This window comes from Coccinella septempunctata, chromosome 7 (genome assembly GCF_907165205.1).
Source record: "Coccinella septempunctata chromosome 7, icCocSept1.1, whole genome shotgun sequence".
Taxonomy (NCBI): Eukaryota; Metazoa; Arthropoda; class Insecta; order Coleoptera; family Coccinellidae; genus Coccinella; species Coccinella septempunctata.
The window spans coordinates 31216862-31238073 of NC_058195.1; the positions used below are offsets into that span (position 1 = coordinate 31216862).

The following is a 21212-nucleotide window of genomic DNA, read 5'->3' on the forward strand; positions in this document are numbered from 1 at the left end:
CGATATGAATATCGACAAGTGTTACGATCTGAATTGAGCTAGCCAATTTGCCATCGTCAAGGCCCCAAATGGAGTACGCTCCACCGAAGAAAAGCAGATGCTGACCATGGTTTCGACCTCATTTGGCCTCATCAGAGCAACACAGCATTTTTCCACGGTGGAGAACGAAAGTTTTAAATCAGCATTTCAGTATTTTGAAAATGGTTCATTTCTCTTCTTCCACATAAGATTCGGTGAAATCCTGAATTTTACTTCCATTTAATGTGTCTTGTTTCGTTCAAAACCTTCCCGAGAGAATATAAAAAAAAAGTTATACAGTCAATGTAGAGTAAACTTTCATTAAAATTGAGATTTTCAGAAAAAACAGTTTTTAACTCAAATATTTCGGGTCTTTTTCAATAATAAATCACAGGGAATGTTTTTCCAAAAAGTTTGTTGTCCATTTCTATTCAAGATATTCACTAAGATTCAATTCGAAGTCCTCCAACATATGAAACACAATGGATAATAGAAAAATATTCATTATTCATGAGATAATAAAATTTTTTGTCACTATTCATTTTCTTGATGAGAGAGAAAACTCATGATAATTTTCTTGAGAAATATGCTATTTACAATAGTTTTATTCCTTTTCCAGTTTTAAACTTTCGCAATTCTTGGTCATTAGAAGGCTAAGGAGTTTATTACATACTAGCTGACCCATCAAACCTTGTTTTGCCATTTAAATTATTTCTAGGGTAGATAATAATAACTAACTCATCGTGATTGTGTGACAATGTGGCATACGAAAACCTATAAGTACTCTATGATTGCTCGATTGGTCGTAAGAAAAAGGAATGCCTTTTTTTCTGTTCTGTACAATTTTTTTTCAGAATATTTAGTTATATAAACCTTGCCCTAACAATAATAAACACAACAAATAAAGAATTGTCCAATTTGGTGCGATCGTTTGAACAATAAAGCATTTTGAAGTAAATCATAGACCCTCTTTTATTATTATATATAGACTAGCTAACCCGGCAAACCTAGTTTTGCCATTTAAATTATTTCTAGGGTAGATAATAATAACTAACTCATCGTGATTGTGTGACAATGTGGCATATGAAAACCTATAAGTACTCTATGATTGCTCGATTGGTCCTAAGAAAAAGGAATGCCTTTTTTTCTGTACTCTACAATTTTTTTTGGGAATAATTTGTTATACAGGGTGTCCCGTAAAGACCACGTCAAACGAAAACGAAAAGTAGATCAGAATGTGCTCTAACTGATGTGAAAAAATCGTTCATATGAAAGTTTCACAGTTTTCGAGATATTTGATGTTTTATGAAAATGTCGAATTTTTTCACTTAAAATGCTTTCTCTCTTGCGGAAGCTACAATTAAATACTTTTCGAATCAGTTTTTTTTCCGTAAATTTTGTTGAATGATTACCTCAATTCATGCAATGAAAAATACCACAAAATATTATACAGGGATTCTGAAAAAAAAAATTAAAATTCATGTTCTGAAGGAAGTGTTTTTTTGTGCTGAATTCTATCTGACGTGGTATAAAAAAAAGACACTAGACCTTTTCTGCATATTACGTTGAAAAGTTGCCCATTTTGTGAGGATTCCGAAAAGGTAAAATACGGGTGATAACCTTCGTCACGAAAAAAGATATTTGAATGTTTATCGAGAATGGAGCATTTCTGTGAAAAACTGATTTTGTCACCTTTTCCACAAATTCTTTCATTTTGCAGATTCTGCTGTAACATATTGAATGATTCGCTTGAAAAATGTCAGTTAGTCCCTAAATTACTTATAAAATGAAATTATTCTGTTTTTTTCTTCAATTGCAATGATATAATAATAATAACGCACAGGACCTTCAACATCAACAAATCTATTGTGAAGAAACTTCATAAAAATATCAATAATAAAAATTCAGGATTCTTATGAGAGCAAATGCTCAAAATGACCACCCCCTTCGCTAATACATGCCCATCATCTATTGAGAAATACCTTTTTTAAAACCATACAAACTTCTCCCCGCTATTTTGGCTGCTGAAATACGAATGCGGTGTGCTTCATCTCTTATGGGATTCGAATAAATTTCCTTTTTTCAAAAAACCCCAGTAAAAAATTCCAGAGGATTTAAGTCTGGTGAATCATTGAATCGCATCACATCATATCGATGTTCGAGAGTTCTTTAGGCAAAGAAAAAGAAATAATAAAACTCATTCAGTGAATTAGCATCTTAATAACATTTTGTTGATTTGTTGATTGATTATTTTCAGCAGGAAGTGCAAAATTAAAGTATTTATGGAAAAGGTGAGAAAAGCAGTTTTTCATAGAAATGTTCCATTCTCGATAAACATTCAAATATCTTTTTTCGTGACGAAGGTTATCACCTGTATTTTACCTTTTCGGAATCCTCACAGAATAGGCAACATTTCAACGTAATATGCAGAAAAGGTCTAGTGTCTTTTTTTTATACCACGTCAGATAGAATTCAGCACAAAAAAACACTTCCTTCAGAACATGAATTTCAATTTTTTTTTCCAGAATCCCTGTATAATATTTCGTGGTATTTTTCATTGCATGAATTGGAGTAATCATTCAACAAAATTTACGGAAAAAAACTGATACGAAAAGTATTTAATTGTATCTTCCGCAAGAGAGAAAGCAGTTTAAGTGAAAAAATTCAACATTTTCATAAAACATCAAATATCTCGAAAACTGTGACACTGTCATACGAACGATTTTTTCACATCAGGTAGAGTACATTCTGATCTACTTTCCGTTTTAGTTTGACGTGGTCTTTACGGGACACCCTGTATAAACCTTGCCCTTACAATAATAAACACAACAAATAAAGCATTTTGAAGTAAACCATAGATCCTCTTTTATTAATATATAGATTATCTTTTAGTCTATGTTTTTTTTTTCATTCACTGCTAATTTAGGCTTTTTTCAATCGTTCATTCCGGGGAAATTCTGCTCAATAAAACTGAGGAAATATATTATAAAGTCTGTTTATTAAAATATAGTATATACTTACATAACATCATAAATATAATTATAATTTTTCAGATTTACAATACATTACTCATAAAATAACAAAAAACAATTTTAGTCGATCCTTTTCGCTAATATGTACAAATTTATTATTCTATAGTTCAATTTATACACCTTAAACTATATCACCTCTTTTATAAAATAAAAGATAAGGAACTCTGTCTCCATGCGGTTTCAAAACACTTTCCACTGACACTGACCTCACTTTTGCATCGTCAAACCTCAACCAAGTATGATGTCCAGAATGGAACGCGTCCGCCACATAGTGTCCCTTGCTGGCCTCTTTACCTTCATGGTAAACGACAGCGAAAAGCTTGTACTGTTTCTCTGAAGAACTGCTAGGTTTTCCCGACAGGATCTTGGAATCAACCTGGAGGTCGATGGGGAACTCCACCTTCTTCATAATCTTCGTGCAACCGTTCCCATTGTAACGGAAACATTGCAGATGGAGGACAAGAACAGCCGGCAGTTTCTCGATCAGCACCTGCTGCCACGCTTCCACCTTTTGATTCGTCTTGGCCGAAGTTATTCCTTCAAGTTGATTCTTTATCGTCAGCTGTTCCAGGGCTTCCGTGATGGTTTTGGCCGTCCTGATGTTCAGCTGAAGAGTCAGGAACGGCTGTATGTTTTCTGTGGATTCATCTCCCGTTTTGTGGATCTTTGAGCACAAGAGTCCGCCGAATATGTCGCTGATTGGAGTTTTGTCGAATTGAACCTTTCTCGTGATGTTACGCTTGTTCTTTGGTCCCATTTGTTTCCAGTCTTCGGAGTCGTGATTCATTTCTATTTTGTTCTCAGTTTTGCAGGATTCGATTATCTGAAAGGACAAAAAAAGTTGTGAGATACGACAAGCAATAATATTTTGAATGTAATAATGTGAACTTATGCCAAACACCACGTACATTCGAATAATAAAAGAAGAGAAGGAAATACTTGACTAAGTTTCACAATCTTAATTGAACTATTTGTTGCCATTAAAAAATATTGATCTTAAATTCATCATTTTCATTTTCAAAATTCAATTCAGCATTCATTTAAACTGCAATTTAATTGTGAGGAGTTTTAAAAGACTATAGTTGAGTTCACTTTGGAGGTAGAGGAAGTTTGTATTTCTTAAATATTCAGATTAAAAGAGTGAATGAATCGATGTCGATACAAGAGGATGTATTGATATCTAGTTAGCATAGACCAGTTCCATGCATAAAAAATTATTGCGTTACCATAGCAACGAACAAAATAACTCATCAGAAGTGTCAGTGTGAAGTTTGAAGTCAAAAAAGTAAACCAGAGTTACGCAATAAATCAAAAGAAAGAAGATGTCCACCGAAATTGTGAAAATCGAAAAATTTGAGTATCGAGCCATCGTCAAGTACGTGTATTTAAAATGGTTACGGGGTAAGCAGATTTACGAAGATATGCTTAATATCCTTGATGATCAATGTCCTCCGTATGCGACCGTGAAAAATTGGACTGCAAGCTTCAAAAGAGGTAAATTTTCCATTGAAGATGATGACCGATCGGGAAAGACAGTTTATGTGTGAGTCTCCGAGAATATCGATGCAGTTCATGACATGATTTTATCAGACCGTCGAATTAGGCTAAAACGGATATCTGAAGCACTGAATATTTCATGCGAACGCGTTCATCATATAGTTTACGTCAATTTGGACGTGAGAAAAATTGCTGCAAAATGGATCCCCAAATGTTTGAATGTTGACCTAAAGCGTGCGAGGGTAAAAGCATCGCGTTCGATCTGTGCTCGATTTGAAAACGATGTAGACTTCTTAAACATAATTGTTACTATGGATGAGATTTGGGTACATTTCTACGATCCAGAAACGAAGCAAAAATCGATGAAATGGCAAAACTCTGGTTCTTCAAGACCCAAAATCGTCCAAAAATCGGCAAGAAAAGTTCTTGTTTCAGTTTTTTGGGATTGGCATGGAGTAACCATGATTGATTTTTTGGATAAGGGTAGAACTATAACCGGAGATTACTATTAGACATTTCTGACCATTCTACGGGAAAAAATTGAGGAGAAAAAACCCGGAAAGCTATCCAAAGGTGTTTTGTTTTCGCAGGACAACGCCCCTGCACACAAATCTAATGTTGCCATGAAAAAAATCCGTGATCAAGAGTTTGAATTACTAGAACACCCCCTTTATTCACCAGATTTGGCTCCATCCGACTATCATCTCTTTCCTCAACAGAAAGAACGTTTAAAAGGTCGTAAATTTTCTTTCAACGAGGAGGTTATAAAAGCTGTGGAGTTCTGGTTTTGAGAGCAAGAAGAAACATCTTTTTGAAAGGTCTAGAGACGTTGCAGGTTCTTTGTAATAAATGCATATCCAATTAAGAGGAGAGTATGTTGATTAATAAAATATTTTGACATTGAAATTTTGTTTGGTTCTATAGTAGACTAAGAATTTTTCAATATATCCTCGTATGTACCAATAAGAAGAATTTAAGATGAATATTTTTCAATGGTGAAGATCTATTCTGCAGATTAAATCAACAACTGGTTTCTCTAATCTCTGTATAACTCCCAACCACTTCGTAGATTTCTATCATGTAAAAATTGTACATAAAGGTGATAAAGGTAAACGTTTAGATGTTTGAAAAATCCTAGAAATATCCTCAGCCCAAAAACAAAGTATACCAATTGTAAACGATCAATTAAATTTCCGCCTATCTCCGATTTCAACATGAGTTTAATGATATGAAACCGGAAACACTTGTATCAACAAATATCTTAATTAAAAATTGCGAAACCGAGTCAAGTGTTCTCGTTCATCATGTTTAACCAAGAGTCATGCGATTAATCAATAATTTCGACTACTTACATTCATCATTTCGTCCTTCAGTCCGTTCAGCAGTAGACCCAAAAATTCCTCAGCGTCCTCTTGACGTCCCTCGACAAGAAACGAGTCGCTTCTGGTATCATTCAGGATGGTGTAGATCGAAGAGGCTTCGATCGAGTCGCCGCAGGAGAAGTCGAAACTCCCCTGTTTCTTCTTGTTCCTTTTCGATATACGGTTTAGGTAGGAATCGGGCAGCTTCTCGAAATTATTGATGAATTTGCACCTGGAAGATTTCAAATTGATTTAGATGCTGTCAAAGCGAAGGATTGTTATAAAACTTACATGTTCTTTATGATGGGTGGTAGGCCGTGTCCATTCTCCGTCAAATTCTTCGAAAGTCCTATCAGCAGATTGCATAAAGGTGGGCAGGCCAGCAAAGCTTGTAAAATCGAATTGATGTAGCAATAATTGCTCCTATTGATTAAGCCTCTTGGTTGTAGATTAGCACTTTTTCCATCAATTTCGAAGTTCGATAGAAATTCTGGAAATAAAATGAAATGTTGAGTAACAAATATAGAAAAAGTTTATTGATATCACAACAAAAATAATTGATTTTTCAACTCAAACAACTGACTATGTAAAACCTAAACGTTTTTCTACTCAAAAAATTTAATCAAAGTCTCTTCAACAACTAACCTGCTAGTCTGTGAGTGGCTGGATCAATAGTTCTGCTTTTTTCAACAGTGTCCAACGATTTAACTTTCTCATCACTGCGTTCAGTCACTAACTCTCCATTTGTCGTGGGTTCCTCTTTCTTGAAGAGACTCGTCCATGATTTCTTCGCCCATACGTTTACAGGTTCATTAACATCTGATTTGACTCCATTTTTTTTCACATCACACGTCTGGACCTTCACAGGCTTATTCTTCATTTCTTCAGTCTTGTTCGAGGATGTTGCCACAATATTTTCAACTTTAACAGGCATCACTTCGGTATTACTTTCGATCAGGTTCGATATTGGGGCACTCGGTGAATTGCGAAGTTCTTCCGCAATTTCATTGGAGGGAACTGTTTCTTTGTCAGCCGTTGTAGAAACTTGTGTGGGAATGAAATGATCCGTCTTAGAAGTGGGTGTATCAACAGATATAGCATTGTATGAGATCAGTGTTTCTTCATCAATGTCTGATGGCTTCTTACATTCGACTGCTGCATTTGGTTTTCTGTGTAATTTTTCTGAAAATAAGTCGATTATTAAATTTCTAGTTACAACAAATCTTTCTTGGACTACATTTGCAAGGATATTATTATTGAAAAATACATCACAATACTCACTTTGGGGAGATTTCTTCTTGAGAGTCCAAGGCAAGGAGATTCTTTGAGGGGTATCGGACAGACAAGAATTTATGTGACGAATCTCGTCCACTTCCAACCCTGTTATATCTAAAAACTGCATATTCTGAAAATAAAATTAATATTAATGTCATTTCAGATATTGAAGTTGATATAATGTTATATTCAAAGTGCTGAAAATATCTTTGAACTTCTAGAGATACTACCATATAGGTACATGATCATTTTCAAATAAAAAAATAACACATACCTGTTTGAAACAGAAAATCTGAACAACAAACAAATTATTGAATAGCAACCAACTGACTAGAGTTAAAAAAAAAGAATTACTTACATCCATAACTTGAAAATTCATCAATCATCAATCACAACACTGTAATATCACCTTAAAGTTCGTTTATAATATTCGAAAACTTGCGAGTATTCAAACAGTCTAAACAATCTTAACACCATTAAGGTTAACTCAACTGACTGACCGAAAAATGACTGCTAGGTTATATAGCACGCTACCGTTTCTACCTTTCTACCTAATTTCGTCGTTTCTGACCAATGGCATCATGCTTCTACCTGGGGTTGGGACCGCCCCCTTGCGCACAATTTGGAAATCTGACTACTTTTCGATTTCAAATGTTGTTATTCTATATTTGATAATAGATATTACAATATCTATTTCTTCAGTTAAAAGCGCATACTGATATTTTTCTAGAAAAATTGAGTTTTATTTCATCTAATTTTTGTATTTTCGTTTTCGTCACAAATCATTTTTATTATTTTATCGCGTAAAATTCAAAAATGGAACATACCGGAACTCTTCTAAGATGTAAGTTTCGTCGAAGAAAAGGAATCATTTCAATGAAATCTAATTCTTCAATATTTACCATATTCTTTTCTATTTGACTCAAACGGTATGCCCTAAACTTTTTTTGCCTGTTGGATTAGTGGATAGGTACTCTTAATTTTTTTGAAACAATTTAAGGCCTAAAATGAATAGTTGAATTGTGTGAAATTTGCAGTTTTCCATATTTTTTTAAATCTATACAGGGGAAGTCTTTAACTCGTACAATAATTTCATAAGTAGATTCTTGAGTTGAAAAAACGCTCTTTTCCCATATCATTTTTTTCGATTCGACCCTGATGAATAGATTTAGTAATTTTGAATTTTCATAAGGAGATAGGTGATCTAATAACTCAATTTGGGTTATTAGTTTACTGGTGACACATCTGTATATCTTCTTAAAAGAGTTGTAATCAGCCAAAGTACCCAATTTTTAAAAATTCACAGATACTTTTCAATTTTTCAACATCAAATTAATCGAAAACGTCGCATTATGAGAGAAAATATGAAGAACACTTTCATATTACAAAACTTTCGTCAAACTTAGTTTCAAGCGTTTGATTCTTTTTTTTGGTATTTTTCATGGTACGTAATGTTTAAATTAAAAAAACTGGAAGACGGGGGGTGATATCTTGTGTTCGAAAAGATTAGGTAACTAATCTTAAATCCTCATACTTCTAAGTAGTAAAAACAATTGAATATCAAAACTTAAGACTTTAAAATAATAGGTAGGTATACAGGGTGTCCAAAAACTAGTGAATCAAACGTCATACCACGATAGAGTAGATCAAATATTGAATGGCACCAACATTAGTTGAGCGAAAATGTACCGTTTCTGAAATAAACCTAACCTAAAGTTGCTGATTTTCAATCACAAGGCCAATTTGTGGAAGGATAGCGTTTTTTTCCCATATTATCACCCCTATAGAGGGGGTTTATCTTGAGTAATGAAAATCATGTAAAAAAAACAATTGTTTTAATTTAGATTTACTTAGGTTATTGATCAACTACTTGAAATAATTTCAATAAGGGGAGATAAAACAATAAACTTAGTTCAGTTTAGTTTATTGACCAAAATTCCTCAAAAATTTACAATAAATGAAGGACCCAAAGGAGGCATAAATGCCATCTTAGTTCAATATAATTTAAAATCGATATCCTTCTTCATAAACTGGCCCTGTGATCAAGAAAAATATTTCGAAAATCGACAACTTTAGGTATTTTAATAAAATTCTGATTATTTTGGAAACGGTGCATTTTCGTTGAACTAATGTTGGTGTCATTCGATAATATTTGGTCTACTCTATCGTGGTGTGACGTTTGATTCACTAGATAGATAGATATATAGATAACTTTATTTTCACATCACTGCAGCTCAACAAAGATACAAATGAAAAGAAAATACGTCACATTCAAAATTTGAACTAATCTAAAAACACGATATATAGGTAACAAACATATTCATCTCAATCTGTAACATGCTGAAAAAAATTCTTCAATGCTATATGGTTCTATTCTCAAAATTAAGGACAATATGGTTTTTTAAAAGACTACAAAATTTCTCTCTTTCCTGATATTCGTTGGAAGGCAGTTAAAAAACCTTATTGAGCAATAAAATGCAGTTTTTTAGGTCATAGGTAATCTATGACTTGGATAGATTACAGAGTTTATTCTCCTAGTTTTGTTGTCGTTTCTATATTTAAGGAATAGTTTTTGGACACCCTGTATATTATATCATGAAAAATGATTTTGAACAGTCAACTAATCTGAAGGATACGTAATTGAACAGTTTATTCAGGTACCTATATTACTCGTAAGCTTAACATCTTCATTATCGATTTCTCTGAAGGAACCCTTTTGCCCTTCATAAAATCAAACAATATTGTTCCATAACTCATTTCTTTTGAAAAGCATGTCTTTTCAGACTTAACGTTTTATTATTTTTCTGAATTCTATTTCTTATCGATATTCATAATTACACCACATCCCTTTTGAAAATGGTCATTCTCCGAAGGGTTTGTATCCCTTTACCGCCGTTAATCGGAACTATTACCTACCTACCCATTTTCTAAGAAATTTCAATGAACGGATTATACAGATAAAAGAGTCTTAATTCATTTCCCAATATTTCGGTCAAGAAAGTTAATAGGGGTGAACTTAAACATTATTGAGGATAAATTCAGATGCATACCACCCGACGATATGAATATCGACAAGTGTTACGATCTGAATTGAGCTAGCCAATTTGCCATCGTCAAGGCCCCAAATGGAGTACGCTCCACCGAAGAAAAGCAGATGCTGACCATGGTTTCGACCTCATTTGGCCTCATCAGAGCAACACAGCATTTTTCCACGGTGGAGAACGAAAGTTTTAAATCAGCATTTCAGTATTTTGAAAATGGTTCATTTCTCTTCTTCCACATAAGATTCGGTGAAATCCTGAATTTTACTTCCATTTAATGTGTCTTGTTTCGTTCAAAACCTTCCCGAGAGAATATAAAAAAAAAGTTATACAGTCAATGTAGAGTAAACTTTCATTAAAATTGAGATTTTCAGAAAAAACAGTTTTTAACTCAAATATTTCGGGTCTTTTTCAATAATAAATCACAGGGAATGTTTTTCCAAAAAGTTTGTTGTCCATTTCTATTCAAGATATTCACTAAGATTCAATTCGAAGTCCTCCAACATATGAAACACAATGGATAATTGAAAAATATTCATTATTCATGAGATAATAAAATTTTTTGTCACTATTCATTTTTTGATGAGAGAGAAAACTCATGATAATTTTCTTGAGAAATATGCTATTTACAATAGTTTTATTCCTTTTCCAGTTTTAAACTTTCGCAATTCTTGGTCATTAGAAGGCTAAGGAGTTTATTACATACTAGCTGACCCGGCAAACCTTGTTTTGCCATTTAAATTATTTCTAGGGTAGATAATAATAACTAACTCATCGTGATTGTGTGACAATGTGGCATGCGAAAACCTATAAGTACTCTATGATTGCTCGATTGGTCGTAAGAAAAAGGAATGCCTTTTTTTCTGTTCTGTACAATTTTTTTTCAGAATATTTAGTTATATAAACCTTGCCCTAACAATAATAAACACAACAAATAAAGAATTGTCCAATTTGGTGCGATCGTTTGAACAATAAAGCATTTTGAAGTAAATCATAGACCCTCTTTTATTATTATATATAGACTAGCTAACCCGGCAAACCTAGTTTTGCCATTTAAATTATTTCTAGGGTAGATAATAATAACTAACTCATCGTGATTGTGTGACAATGTGGCATATGAAAACCTATAAGTACTCTATGATTGCTCGATTGGTCGTAAGAAAAAGGAATGCCTTTTTTTCTGTACTCTACAATTTTTTTGGGAATAATTTGTTATACAGGGTGTCCCGTAAAGACCACGTCAAACGAAAACGAAAAGTAGATCAGAATGTGCTCTAACTGATGTGAAAAAATCGTTCATATGAAAGTTTCACAGTTTTCGAGATATTTGATGTTTTATGAAAATGTCGAATTTTTTCACTTAAAATGCTTTCACTCTTGCGGAAGCTACAATTAAATACTTTTCGAATCAGTTTTTTTTCCGTAAATTTTGTTGAATGATTACCTCAATTCATGCAATGAAAAATACCACAAAATATTATACAGGGATTCTGAAAAAAAAAATTAAAATTCATGTTCTGAAGGAAGTGTTTTTTTGTGCTGAATTCTATCTGACGTGGTATAAAAAAAAGACACTAGACCTCTTCTGCATATTACGTTGAAAAGTTGCCCATTTTGTGAGGATTCCGAAAAGGTAAAATACGGGTGATAACCTTCGTCACGAAAAAAGATATTTGAATGTTTATCGAGAATGGAGCATTTCTGTGAAAAACTGATTTTGTCACCTTTTCCACAAATTCTTTCATTTTGCAGATTCTGCTGTAACATATTGAATGATTCGCTTGAAAAATGTCAGTTAGTCCCTAAATTACTTATAAAATGAAATTATTTTGTTTTTTTCTTTAATTGCAATGATATAATAATAATAACGCACAGGACCTTCAACATCAACAAATCTATTGTGAAGAAACTTCATAAAAATATCAATAATAAAAATTCAGGATTCTTATGAGAGCAAATGCTCAAAATGACCACCCCCTTCGCTAATACATGCCCATCATCTATTGAGAAATACCTTTTTTAAAACCATACAAACTTCTCCCCGCTATTTTGGCTGCTGAAATACGAATGCGGTGTGCTTCATCTCTTATGGGATTCGAATGAATTTCCTTTTTTCAAAAAACCCCAGTAAAAAATTCCAGAGGATTTAAGTCTGGTGAATCATTGAATCGCATCACATCATATCGATGTTCGAGAGTTCTTTAGGCAAAGAAAAAGAAATAATAAAACTCATTCAGTGAATTAGCATCTTAATAACATTTTGTTGATTTGTTGATTGATTATTTTCAGCAGGAAGTGCAAAATTAAAGTATTTATGGAAAAGGTGAGAAAAGCAGTTTTTCATAGAAATGTTCCATTCTCGATAAACATTCAAATATCTTTTTTCGTGACGAAGGTTATCACCTGTATTTTACCTTTTCGGAATCCTCACAGAATAGGCAACATTTCAACGTAATATGCAGAAAAGGTCTAGTGTCTTTTTTTTATACCACGTCAGATAGAATTCAGCACAAAAAAACACTTCCTTCAGAACATGAATTTCAATTTTTTTTTCCAGAATCCCTGTATAATATTTCGTGGTATTTTTCATTGCATGAATTGGAGTAATCATTCAACAAAATTTACGGAAAAAAACTGATACGAAAAGTATTTAATTGTAGCTTCCGCAAGAGAGAAAGCAGTTTAAGTGAAAAAATTCAACATTTTCATAAAACATCAAATATCTCGAAAACTGTGAGACTTTCATATGAACGATTTTTTCACATCAGGTAGAGTACATTCTGATCTACTTTCCGTTTTAGTTTGACGTGGTCTTTACGGGACACCCTGTATAAACCTTGCCCTTACAATAATAAACACAACAAATAAAGCATTTTGAAGTAAACCATAGATCCTCTTTTATTAATATATAGATTATCTTTTAGTCTATGTTTTTTTTTTCATTCACTGCTAATTTAGGCTTTTTTCAATCGTTCATTCCGGGGAAATTCTGCTCAATAAAACTGAGGAAATATATTATAAAGTCTGTTTATTAAAATATAGTATATACTTACATAACATCATAAATATAATTATAATTTTTCAGATTTACAATACATTACTCATAAAATAACAAAAAACAATTTTAGTCGATCCTTTTCGCTAATATGTACAAATTTATTATTCTATAGTTCAATTTATACACCTTAAACTATATCACCTCTTTTATAAAATAAAAGATAAGGAACTCTGTCTCCATGCGGTTTCAAAACACTTTCCACTGACACTGACCTCACTTTTGCATCGTCAAACCTCAACCAAGTATGATGTCCAGAATGGAACGCGTCCGCCACATAGTGTCCCTTGCTGGCCTCTTTACCTTCATGGTAAACGACAGCGAAAAGCTTGTACTGTTTCTCTGAAGAACTGCTAGGTTTTCCCGACAGGATCTTGGAATCAACCTGGAGGTCGATGGGGAACTCCACCTTCTTCATAATCTTCGTGCAACCGTTCCCATTGTAACGGAAACATTGCAGATGGAGGACAAGAACAGCCGGCAGTTTCTCGATCAGCACCTGCTGCCACGCTTCCACCTTTTGATTCGTCTTGGCCGAAGTTATTCCTTCAAGTTGATTCTTTATCGTCAGCTGTTCCAGGGCTTCCGTGATGGTTTTGGCCGTCCTGATGTTCAGCTGAAGAGTCAGGAACGGCTGTATGTTTTCTGTGGATTCATCTCCCGTTTTGTAGATCTTTGAGCACAAGAGTCCGCCGAATATGTCGCTGATTGGAGTTTTGTCGAATTGAACCTTTCTCGTGATGTTACGCTTGTTCTTTGGTCCCATTTGTTTCCAGTCTTCGGAGTCGTGATTCATTTCTATTTTGTTCTCAGTTTTGCAGGATTCGATTATCTGAAAGGACAAAAAAAGTTGTGAGATACGACAAGCAATAATATTTTGAATGTAATAATGTGAACTTATGCCAAACACCACGTACATTCGAATAATAAAAGAAGAGAAGGAAATACTTGACTAAGTTTCACAATTTTAATTGAACTATTTGTTGCCATTAAAAAATATTGATCTTAAATTCATCATTTTCATTTTCAAAATTCAATTCAGCATTCATTTAAACTGCAATTTAATTGTGAGGAGTTTTAAAAGACTATAGTTGAGTTCACTTTGGAGGTAGAGGAAGTTTGTATTTCTTAAATATTCAGATTAAAAGAGTGAATGAATCGATGTCGATACAAGAGGATGTATTGATATCTAGTTAGCATAGACCAGTTCCATGCATAAAAAATTATTGCGTTACCATAGCAACGAACAAAATAACTCATCAGAAGTGTCAGTGTGAAGTTTGAAGTCAAAAAAGTAAACCAGAGTTACGCAATAAATCAAAAGAAAGAAGATGTCCACCGAAATTGTGAAAATCGAAAAATTTGAGTATCGAGCCATCGTCAAGTACGTGTATTTAAAATGGTTACGGGGTAAGCAGATTTACGAAGATATGCTTAATATCCTTGATGATCAATGTCCTCCGTATGCGACCGTGAAAAATTGGACTGCAAGCTTCAAAAGAGGTAAATTTTCCATTGAAGATGATGACCGATCGGGAAAGACAGTTTATGTGTGAGTCTCCGAGAATATCGATGCAGTTCATGACATGATTTTATCAGACCGTCGAATTAGGCTAAAACGGATATCTGAAGCACTGAATATTTCATGCGAACGCGTTCATCATATAGTTTACGTCAATTTGGACGTGAGAAAAATTGCTGCAAAATGGATCCCCAAATGTTTGAATGTTGACCTAAAGCGTGCGAGGGTAAAAGCATCGCGTTCGATCTGTGCTCGATTTGAAAACGATGTAGAATTCTTAAACCTAATTGTTACTATGGATGAGATTTGGGTACATTTCTACGATCCAGAAACGAAGCAAAAATCGATGAAATGGCAAAACTCTGGTTCTTCAAGACCCAAAATCGTCCAAAAATCGGCAAGAAAAGTTCTTGTTTCAGTTTTTTGGGATTGGCATGGAGTAACCATGATTGATTTTTTGGATAAGGGTAGAACTATAACCGGAGATTACTATTAGACATTTCTGACCATTCTACGGGAAAAAATTGAGGAGAAAAAACCCGGAAAGCTATCCAAAGGTGTTTTGTTTTTGCAGGACAACGTCCCTGCACACAAATCTAATGTTGCCATGAAAAAAATCCGTGATCAAGAGTTTGAATTACTAGAACACCCCCTTTATTCACCAGATTTGGCTCCATCCGACTATCATCTCTTTCCTCAACAGAAAGAACGTTTTAAAGGTCGTAAATTTTCTTTCAACGAGGAGGTTATAAAAGCTGTGGAGTTCTGGTTTTGAGAGCAAGAAGAAACATCTTTTTGAAAGGTCTAGAGACGTTGCAGGTTCTTTGTAATAAATGCATATCCAATTAAGAGGAGAGTATGTTGATTAATAAAATATTTTGACATTGATATTTTGTTTGGTTCTATAGTAGACTAAGAATTTTTCAATATATCCTCGTATGTACCAATAAGAAGAATTTAAGATGAATATTTTTCAATGGTAAAGATCTATTCTGCAGATTGAATCAACAACTGGTTTCTCTAATCTCTGTATAACTCCCAACCACTTCGTAGATTTCTATCATGTAAAATTTGTACATAAAGGTGATAAAGGTAAACGTTTAGATCTTTGAAAAATCCTAGAAATATCCTCAGCCCAAAAACAAAGTATACCAATTGTAAACGATCAATTAAATTTCCGCCTATCTCCGATTTCAACATGAGTTTAATGATATGAAACCGGAAACACGCGTATCAACAAATATCTTAATTAAAAATTGCGAAACCGAGTCAAGTGTTCTCGTTCATCATGTTTAACCAAGAGTCATGCGATTAATCAATAATTTCGACTACTTACATTCATCATTTCGTCCTTCAGTCCGTTCAGCAGTAGACCCAAAAATTCCTCAGCGTCCTCTTGACGTCCCTCGACAAGAAACGAGTCGCTTCTGGTATCATTCAGGATGGTGTAGATCGAAGAGGCTTCGATCGAGTCGCCGCAGGAGAAGTCGAAACTCCCCTGTTTCTTCTTGTTCCTTTTCGATATACGGTTTAGGTAGGAATCGGGCAGCTTCTCGAAATTATTGATGAATTTGCACCTGGAAGATTTCAAATTGATTTAGATGCTGTCAAAGCGAAGGATTGTTATAAAACTTACATGTTCTTTATGATGGGTGGTAGGCCGTGTCCATTCTCCGTCAAATTCTTCGAAAGTCCTATCAGCAGATTGCATAAAGGTGGGCAGGCCAGCAAAGCTTGTAAAATCGAATTGATGTAGCAATAATTGCTCCTATTGATTAAGCCTCTTGGTTGTAGATTAGCACTTTTTCCATCAATTTCGAAGTTCGATAGAAATTCTGGAAATAAAATGAAATGTTGAGTAACAAATATAGAAAAAGTTTATTGATATCACAACAAAAATAATTGATTCTTCAACTCAAACAACTGACTATGTAAAACCTAAACGTTTTTCTACTCAAAAAATTTAATCAAAGTCTCTTCAACAACTAACCTGCTAGTCTGTGAGTGGCTGGATCAATAGTTCTGCTTTTTTCAACAGTGTCCAACGATTTAACTTTCTCATCACTGCGTTCAGTCACTAACTCTCCATTTGTCGTGGGTTCCTCTTTCTTGAAGAGACTCGTCCATGATTTCTTCGCCCATACGTTTACAGGTTCATTAACATCTGATTTGACTCCATTTTTTTTCACATCACACGTCTGGACATTCACAGGCTTATTCTTCATTTCTTCAGTCTTGTTCGAGGATGTTGCCACAATATTTTCAACTTTAACAGGCATCACTTCGGTATTACTTTCGATCAGGTTCGATATTGGGGCACTCGGTGAATTGCGAAGTTCTTCCGCAATTTCATTGGAGGGAACTGTTTCTTTGTCAGCCGTTGTAGAAACTTGTGTGGGAATGAAATGATCCGTCTTAGAAGTGGGTGTATCAACAGATATAGCATTGTCGTATGAGATCAGTGTTTCTTCATCAACGTCTGATGGCTTCTTACATTCGACTGCTGCATTTGGTTTTCTGTGTAATTTTTCTGAAAATAAGTCGATTATTAAATTTCTAGTTACAACAAATCTTTCTTGGACTACATTTGCAAGGATATTATTATTGAAAAATACATCACAATACTCACTTTGGGGAGATTTCTTCTTGAGAGTCCAAGGCAAGGAGATTCTTTGAGGGGTATCGGACAGACAAGAATTTATGTGACGAATCTCGTCCACTTCCAACCCTGTTATATCTAAAAACTGCATATTCTGAAAATAAAATTAATATTAATGTCATTTCAGATATTGAAGTTGATATAATGTTATATTCAAAGTGCTGAAAATATCTTTGAACTTCTAGAGATACTACCATATAGGTACATGATCATTTTCAAATAAAAAAATAACACATACCTGTTTGAAACAGAAAATCTGAACAACAAACAAATTATTGAATAGCAACCAACTGACTAGAGATAAAAAAAAAAGAATTACTTACATCCATAACTTGAAAATTCATCAATCATCAATCACAACACTGTAATATCACCTTAAAGTTCGTTTATAATATTCGAAAACTTGCGAGTATTCAAACAGTCTAAACAATCTTAACACCATTAAGGTTAACTCAACTGACTGACCGAAAAATGACTGCTAGGTTATATAGCACGCTACCGTTTCTACCTTTCTACCTAATTTCGTCGTTTCTGACCAATGGCATCATGCTTCTACCTGGGGTTGGGACCGCCCCCTTGCGCACAATTTGGAAATCTGACTACTTTTCGATTTCAAATGTTGTTATTCTATATTTGATAATAGATATTACAATATCTATTTCTTCAGTTAAAAGCGCATACTGATATTTTTCTAGAAAAATTGAGTTTTATTTCATCTAATTTTTGTATTTTCGTTTTCGTCACAAATCATTTTTATTATTTTATCGCGTAAAATTCAAAAATGGAACATACCGGAACTCTTCTAAGATGTAAGTTTCGTCGAAGAAAAGGAATCATTTCAATGAAATCTAATTCTTCAATATTTATCATATTCTTTTCTATTTGACTCAAACGGTATGCCCTAAACTTTTTTTGCCTGTTGGATTAGTGGATAGGTACTCTTAATTTTTTTGAAACAATTTAAGGCCTAAAATGAATAGTTGAATTGTGTGAAATTTGCAGTTTTCCATATTTTTTTAATTCTATACAGGGTAAGTCTTTAACTCGTACAATAATTTCATAAGTAGATTCTTGAGTTGAAAAAACGCTCTTTTCCCATATCATTTTTTTCGATTCGACCCTGATGAATAGATTTAGTAATTTTGAATTTTCATAAGGAGATAGGTGATCTAATAACTCAATTTGGGTTATTAGTTTACTGGTGACACATCTGTATATCTTCTAAAAAGAGTTGTAATCAGCCAAAGTACCCAATTTTTAAAAATTCACAGATACTTTTCAATTTTTCAACATCAAATTAATCGAAAACGTCGCATTATGAGAGAAAATATGAAGAACACTTTCATATTACAAAACTTTCGTCAAACTTAGTTTCAAGCGTTTGATTCTTTTTTTTTGGTATTTTTCATGGTACGTAATGTTTAAATTAAAAAAACTGGAAGACGGGGGGTGATATCTTGTGTTCGAAAAGATTAGGTAACTAATCTTAAATCCTCATACTTCTAAGTAGTAAAAACAATTGAATATCAAAACTTAAGACTTTAAAATAATAGGTAGGTATACAGGGTGTCCAAAAACTAGTGAATCAAACGTCATACCACGATAGAGTAGATCAAATATTGAATGGCACGAACATTAGTTGAGCGAAAATGTACCGTTTCTGAAATAAACCTAACCTAAAGTTGCTGATTTTCAATCACAAGGCCAATTTGTGGAAGGATAGCGTTTTTTTCCCATATTATCACCCCTATAGAGGGGGTTTATCTTGAGTAATGAAAATCATGTAAAAAAAACAATTGTTTTAATTTAGATTTACTTAGGTTATTGATCAACTACTTGAAATAATTTCAATAAGGGGAGATTAAACAATAAACTTAGTTCAGTTTAGTTTATTGACCAAAATTCCTCAAAAATTTACAATAAATGAAGGACCCAAAGGAGGCATAAATGCCATCTTAGTTCAATATAATTTAAAATCGATATCCTTTTTCATAAACTGGCCCTGTGATCAAGAAAAATATTTCGAAAATCGACAACTTTAGGTATTTTAATAAAATTCCGATTATTTTGGAAACGGTGCATTTTCGTTGAACTAATGTTGGTGTCATTCGATAATATTTGGTCTACTCTATCGTGCTGTGACGTTTGATTCACTAGATAGATAGATATATAGATAACTTTATTTTCACATCACTGCAGCTCAACAAAGATACAAATGAAAAGAAAATACGTCACATTCAAAATTTGAACTAATCTAAAAACACAATATATAGGTAACAAACATATTCATCTCAATCTGTAACATGCTGAAAAAAATTCTTCAATGCTATATGGTTCTATTCTCAAAATTAAGGACAATATGGTTTTTTAAAAGACTACAAAATTTCTCTCTTTCCTGATATTCGTTGGAAGGCAGTTGAAAAACCTTATTGAGCAATAAAATGCAGTTTTTTAGGTCATAGGTAATCTATGACTTGGATAGATTACAGAGTTTATTCTCCTAGTTTTGTTGTCGTTTCTATATTTAACGAATAGTTTTTGGACACCCTGTATATTATATCATGAAAAATGATTTTGAACAGTCAACTAATCTGAAGGATACGTAATTGAACAGTTTATTCAGGTACCTATATTACTCGTAAGCTTAACATCTTCATTATCGATTTCTCTGAAGGAACCCTTTTGCCCCTCATAAAATCAAACAATATTGTTCCATAACTCATTTCTTTTGAAAAGCATGTCTTTTCAGACTTAACGTTTTATTATTTTTCTGAATTCTATTTCTTATCGATATTCATAATTACACCACATCCCTTTTGAAAATGGTCATTCTCCGAAGGGTTTGTATCCCTTTACCGCCGTTAATCGGAACTATTACCTACCTACCCATTTTCTAAGAAATTTCAATGAACGGATTATACAGATAAAAGAGTCTTAATTCATTTCCCAATATTTCGGTCAAGAAAGTTAATATGGGTGAACTTAAACATTATTGAGGATAAATTCAGATGCATACCACCCGACGATATGAATATCGACAAGTGTTACGATCTGAATTGAGCTAGCCAATTTGCCATCGTCAAGGCCCCAAATGGAGTACGCTCCACCGAAGAAAAGCAGATGCTGACCATGATTTCGACCTCATTTGGCCTCATCAGAGCAACACAGCATTTTTCCACGGTGGAGAACGAAAGTTTTAAATCAGCATTTCAGAATTTTGAAAATGGTTCATTTCTCTTCTTCCACATAAGATTCGGTGAAATCCTGAATTTTACTTCCATTTAATGTGTCTTGTTTCGTTCAAAACCTTCCCGAGAGAATATAAAAAAAAAGTTATACAGTCAATGTAGAGTAAACTTTCATTAAAATTGAGATTTTCAGAAAAAACAGTTTTTAACTCAAATATTTCGGGTCTTTTTCAATAATAAATCACAGGGAATGTTTTTCCAAAAAGTTTGTTGTCCATTTCTATTCAAGATATTCACTAAGATTCAATTCGAAGTCCTCCAACATATGAAACACAATGGATAATAGAAAAATATTCATTATTCATAAGATAATAAAATTTTTTGTCACTATTCATTTTCTTGATGAGAGAGAAATCTCATGATGATTTTCTTGAGAAATATGCTATTTACAATAGTTTTATTCCTTTTCCAGTTTTAAACTTTCGCAATTCTTGGTCATTAGAAGGCTAAGGAGTTTATTACATACTAGCTGACCCGGCAAACCTTGTTTTGCCATTTAAATTA

At 33.5% G+C, this 21212-nt stretch overlaps 2 protein-coding genes across 2 annotated transcripts; both read right to left on the bottom strand.

Moving 5' to 3' along the window:
• Positions 1–2997: 2997 nt before the first annotated feature.
• On the bottom strand, positions 2998–7918 carry LOC123317779 (ubiquitin carboxyl-terminal hydrolase 10-like). The gene is made up of 6 exons (XM_044904389.1): positions 7542–7918; positions 7190–7313; positions 6554–7090; positions 6200–6398; positions 5900–6140; positions 2998–3873 (listed from the first exon to the last, which is right to left on the bottom strand). Exons 1-6 carry the CDS (start codon positions 7560–7562, stop codon positions 3172–3174), a joined length of 1824 nt encoding a protein of 607 aa, XP_044760324.1. The 5' UTR covers positions 7563–7918; the 3' UTR covers positions 2998–3171.
• Positions 7919–13235: 5317 nt separating this feature from the next.
• Positions 13236–18427, bottom strand: LOC123317780 (ubiquitin carboxyl-terminal hydrolase 10-like). The gene is made up of 6 exons (XM_044904390.1): positions 17784–18427; positions 17431–17554; positions 16792–17331; positions 16438–16636; positions 16138–16378; positions 13236–14111 (listed from the first exon to the last, which is right to left on the bottom strand). The coding sequence occupies exons 1-6, from the start codon at positions 17802–17804 to the stop codon at positions 13410–13412; spliced, it is 1827 nt and encodes a 608-aa protein (XP_044760325.1). The 5' UTR covers positions 17805–18427; the 3' UTR covers positions 13236–13409.
• Between the last annotated feature and the right edge of the window lie 2785 nt (positions 18428–21212).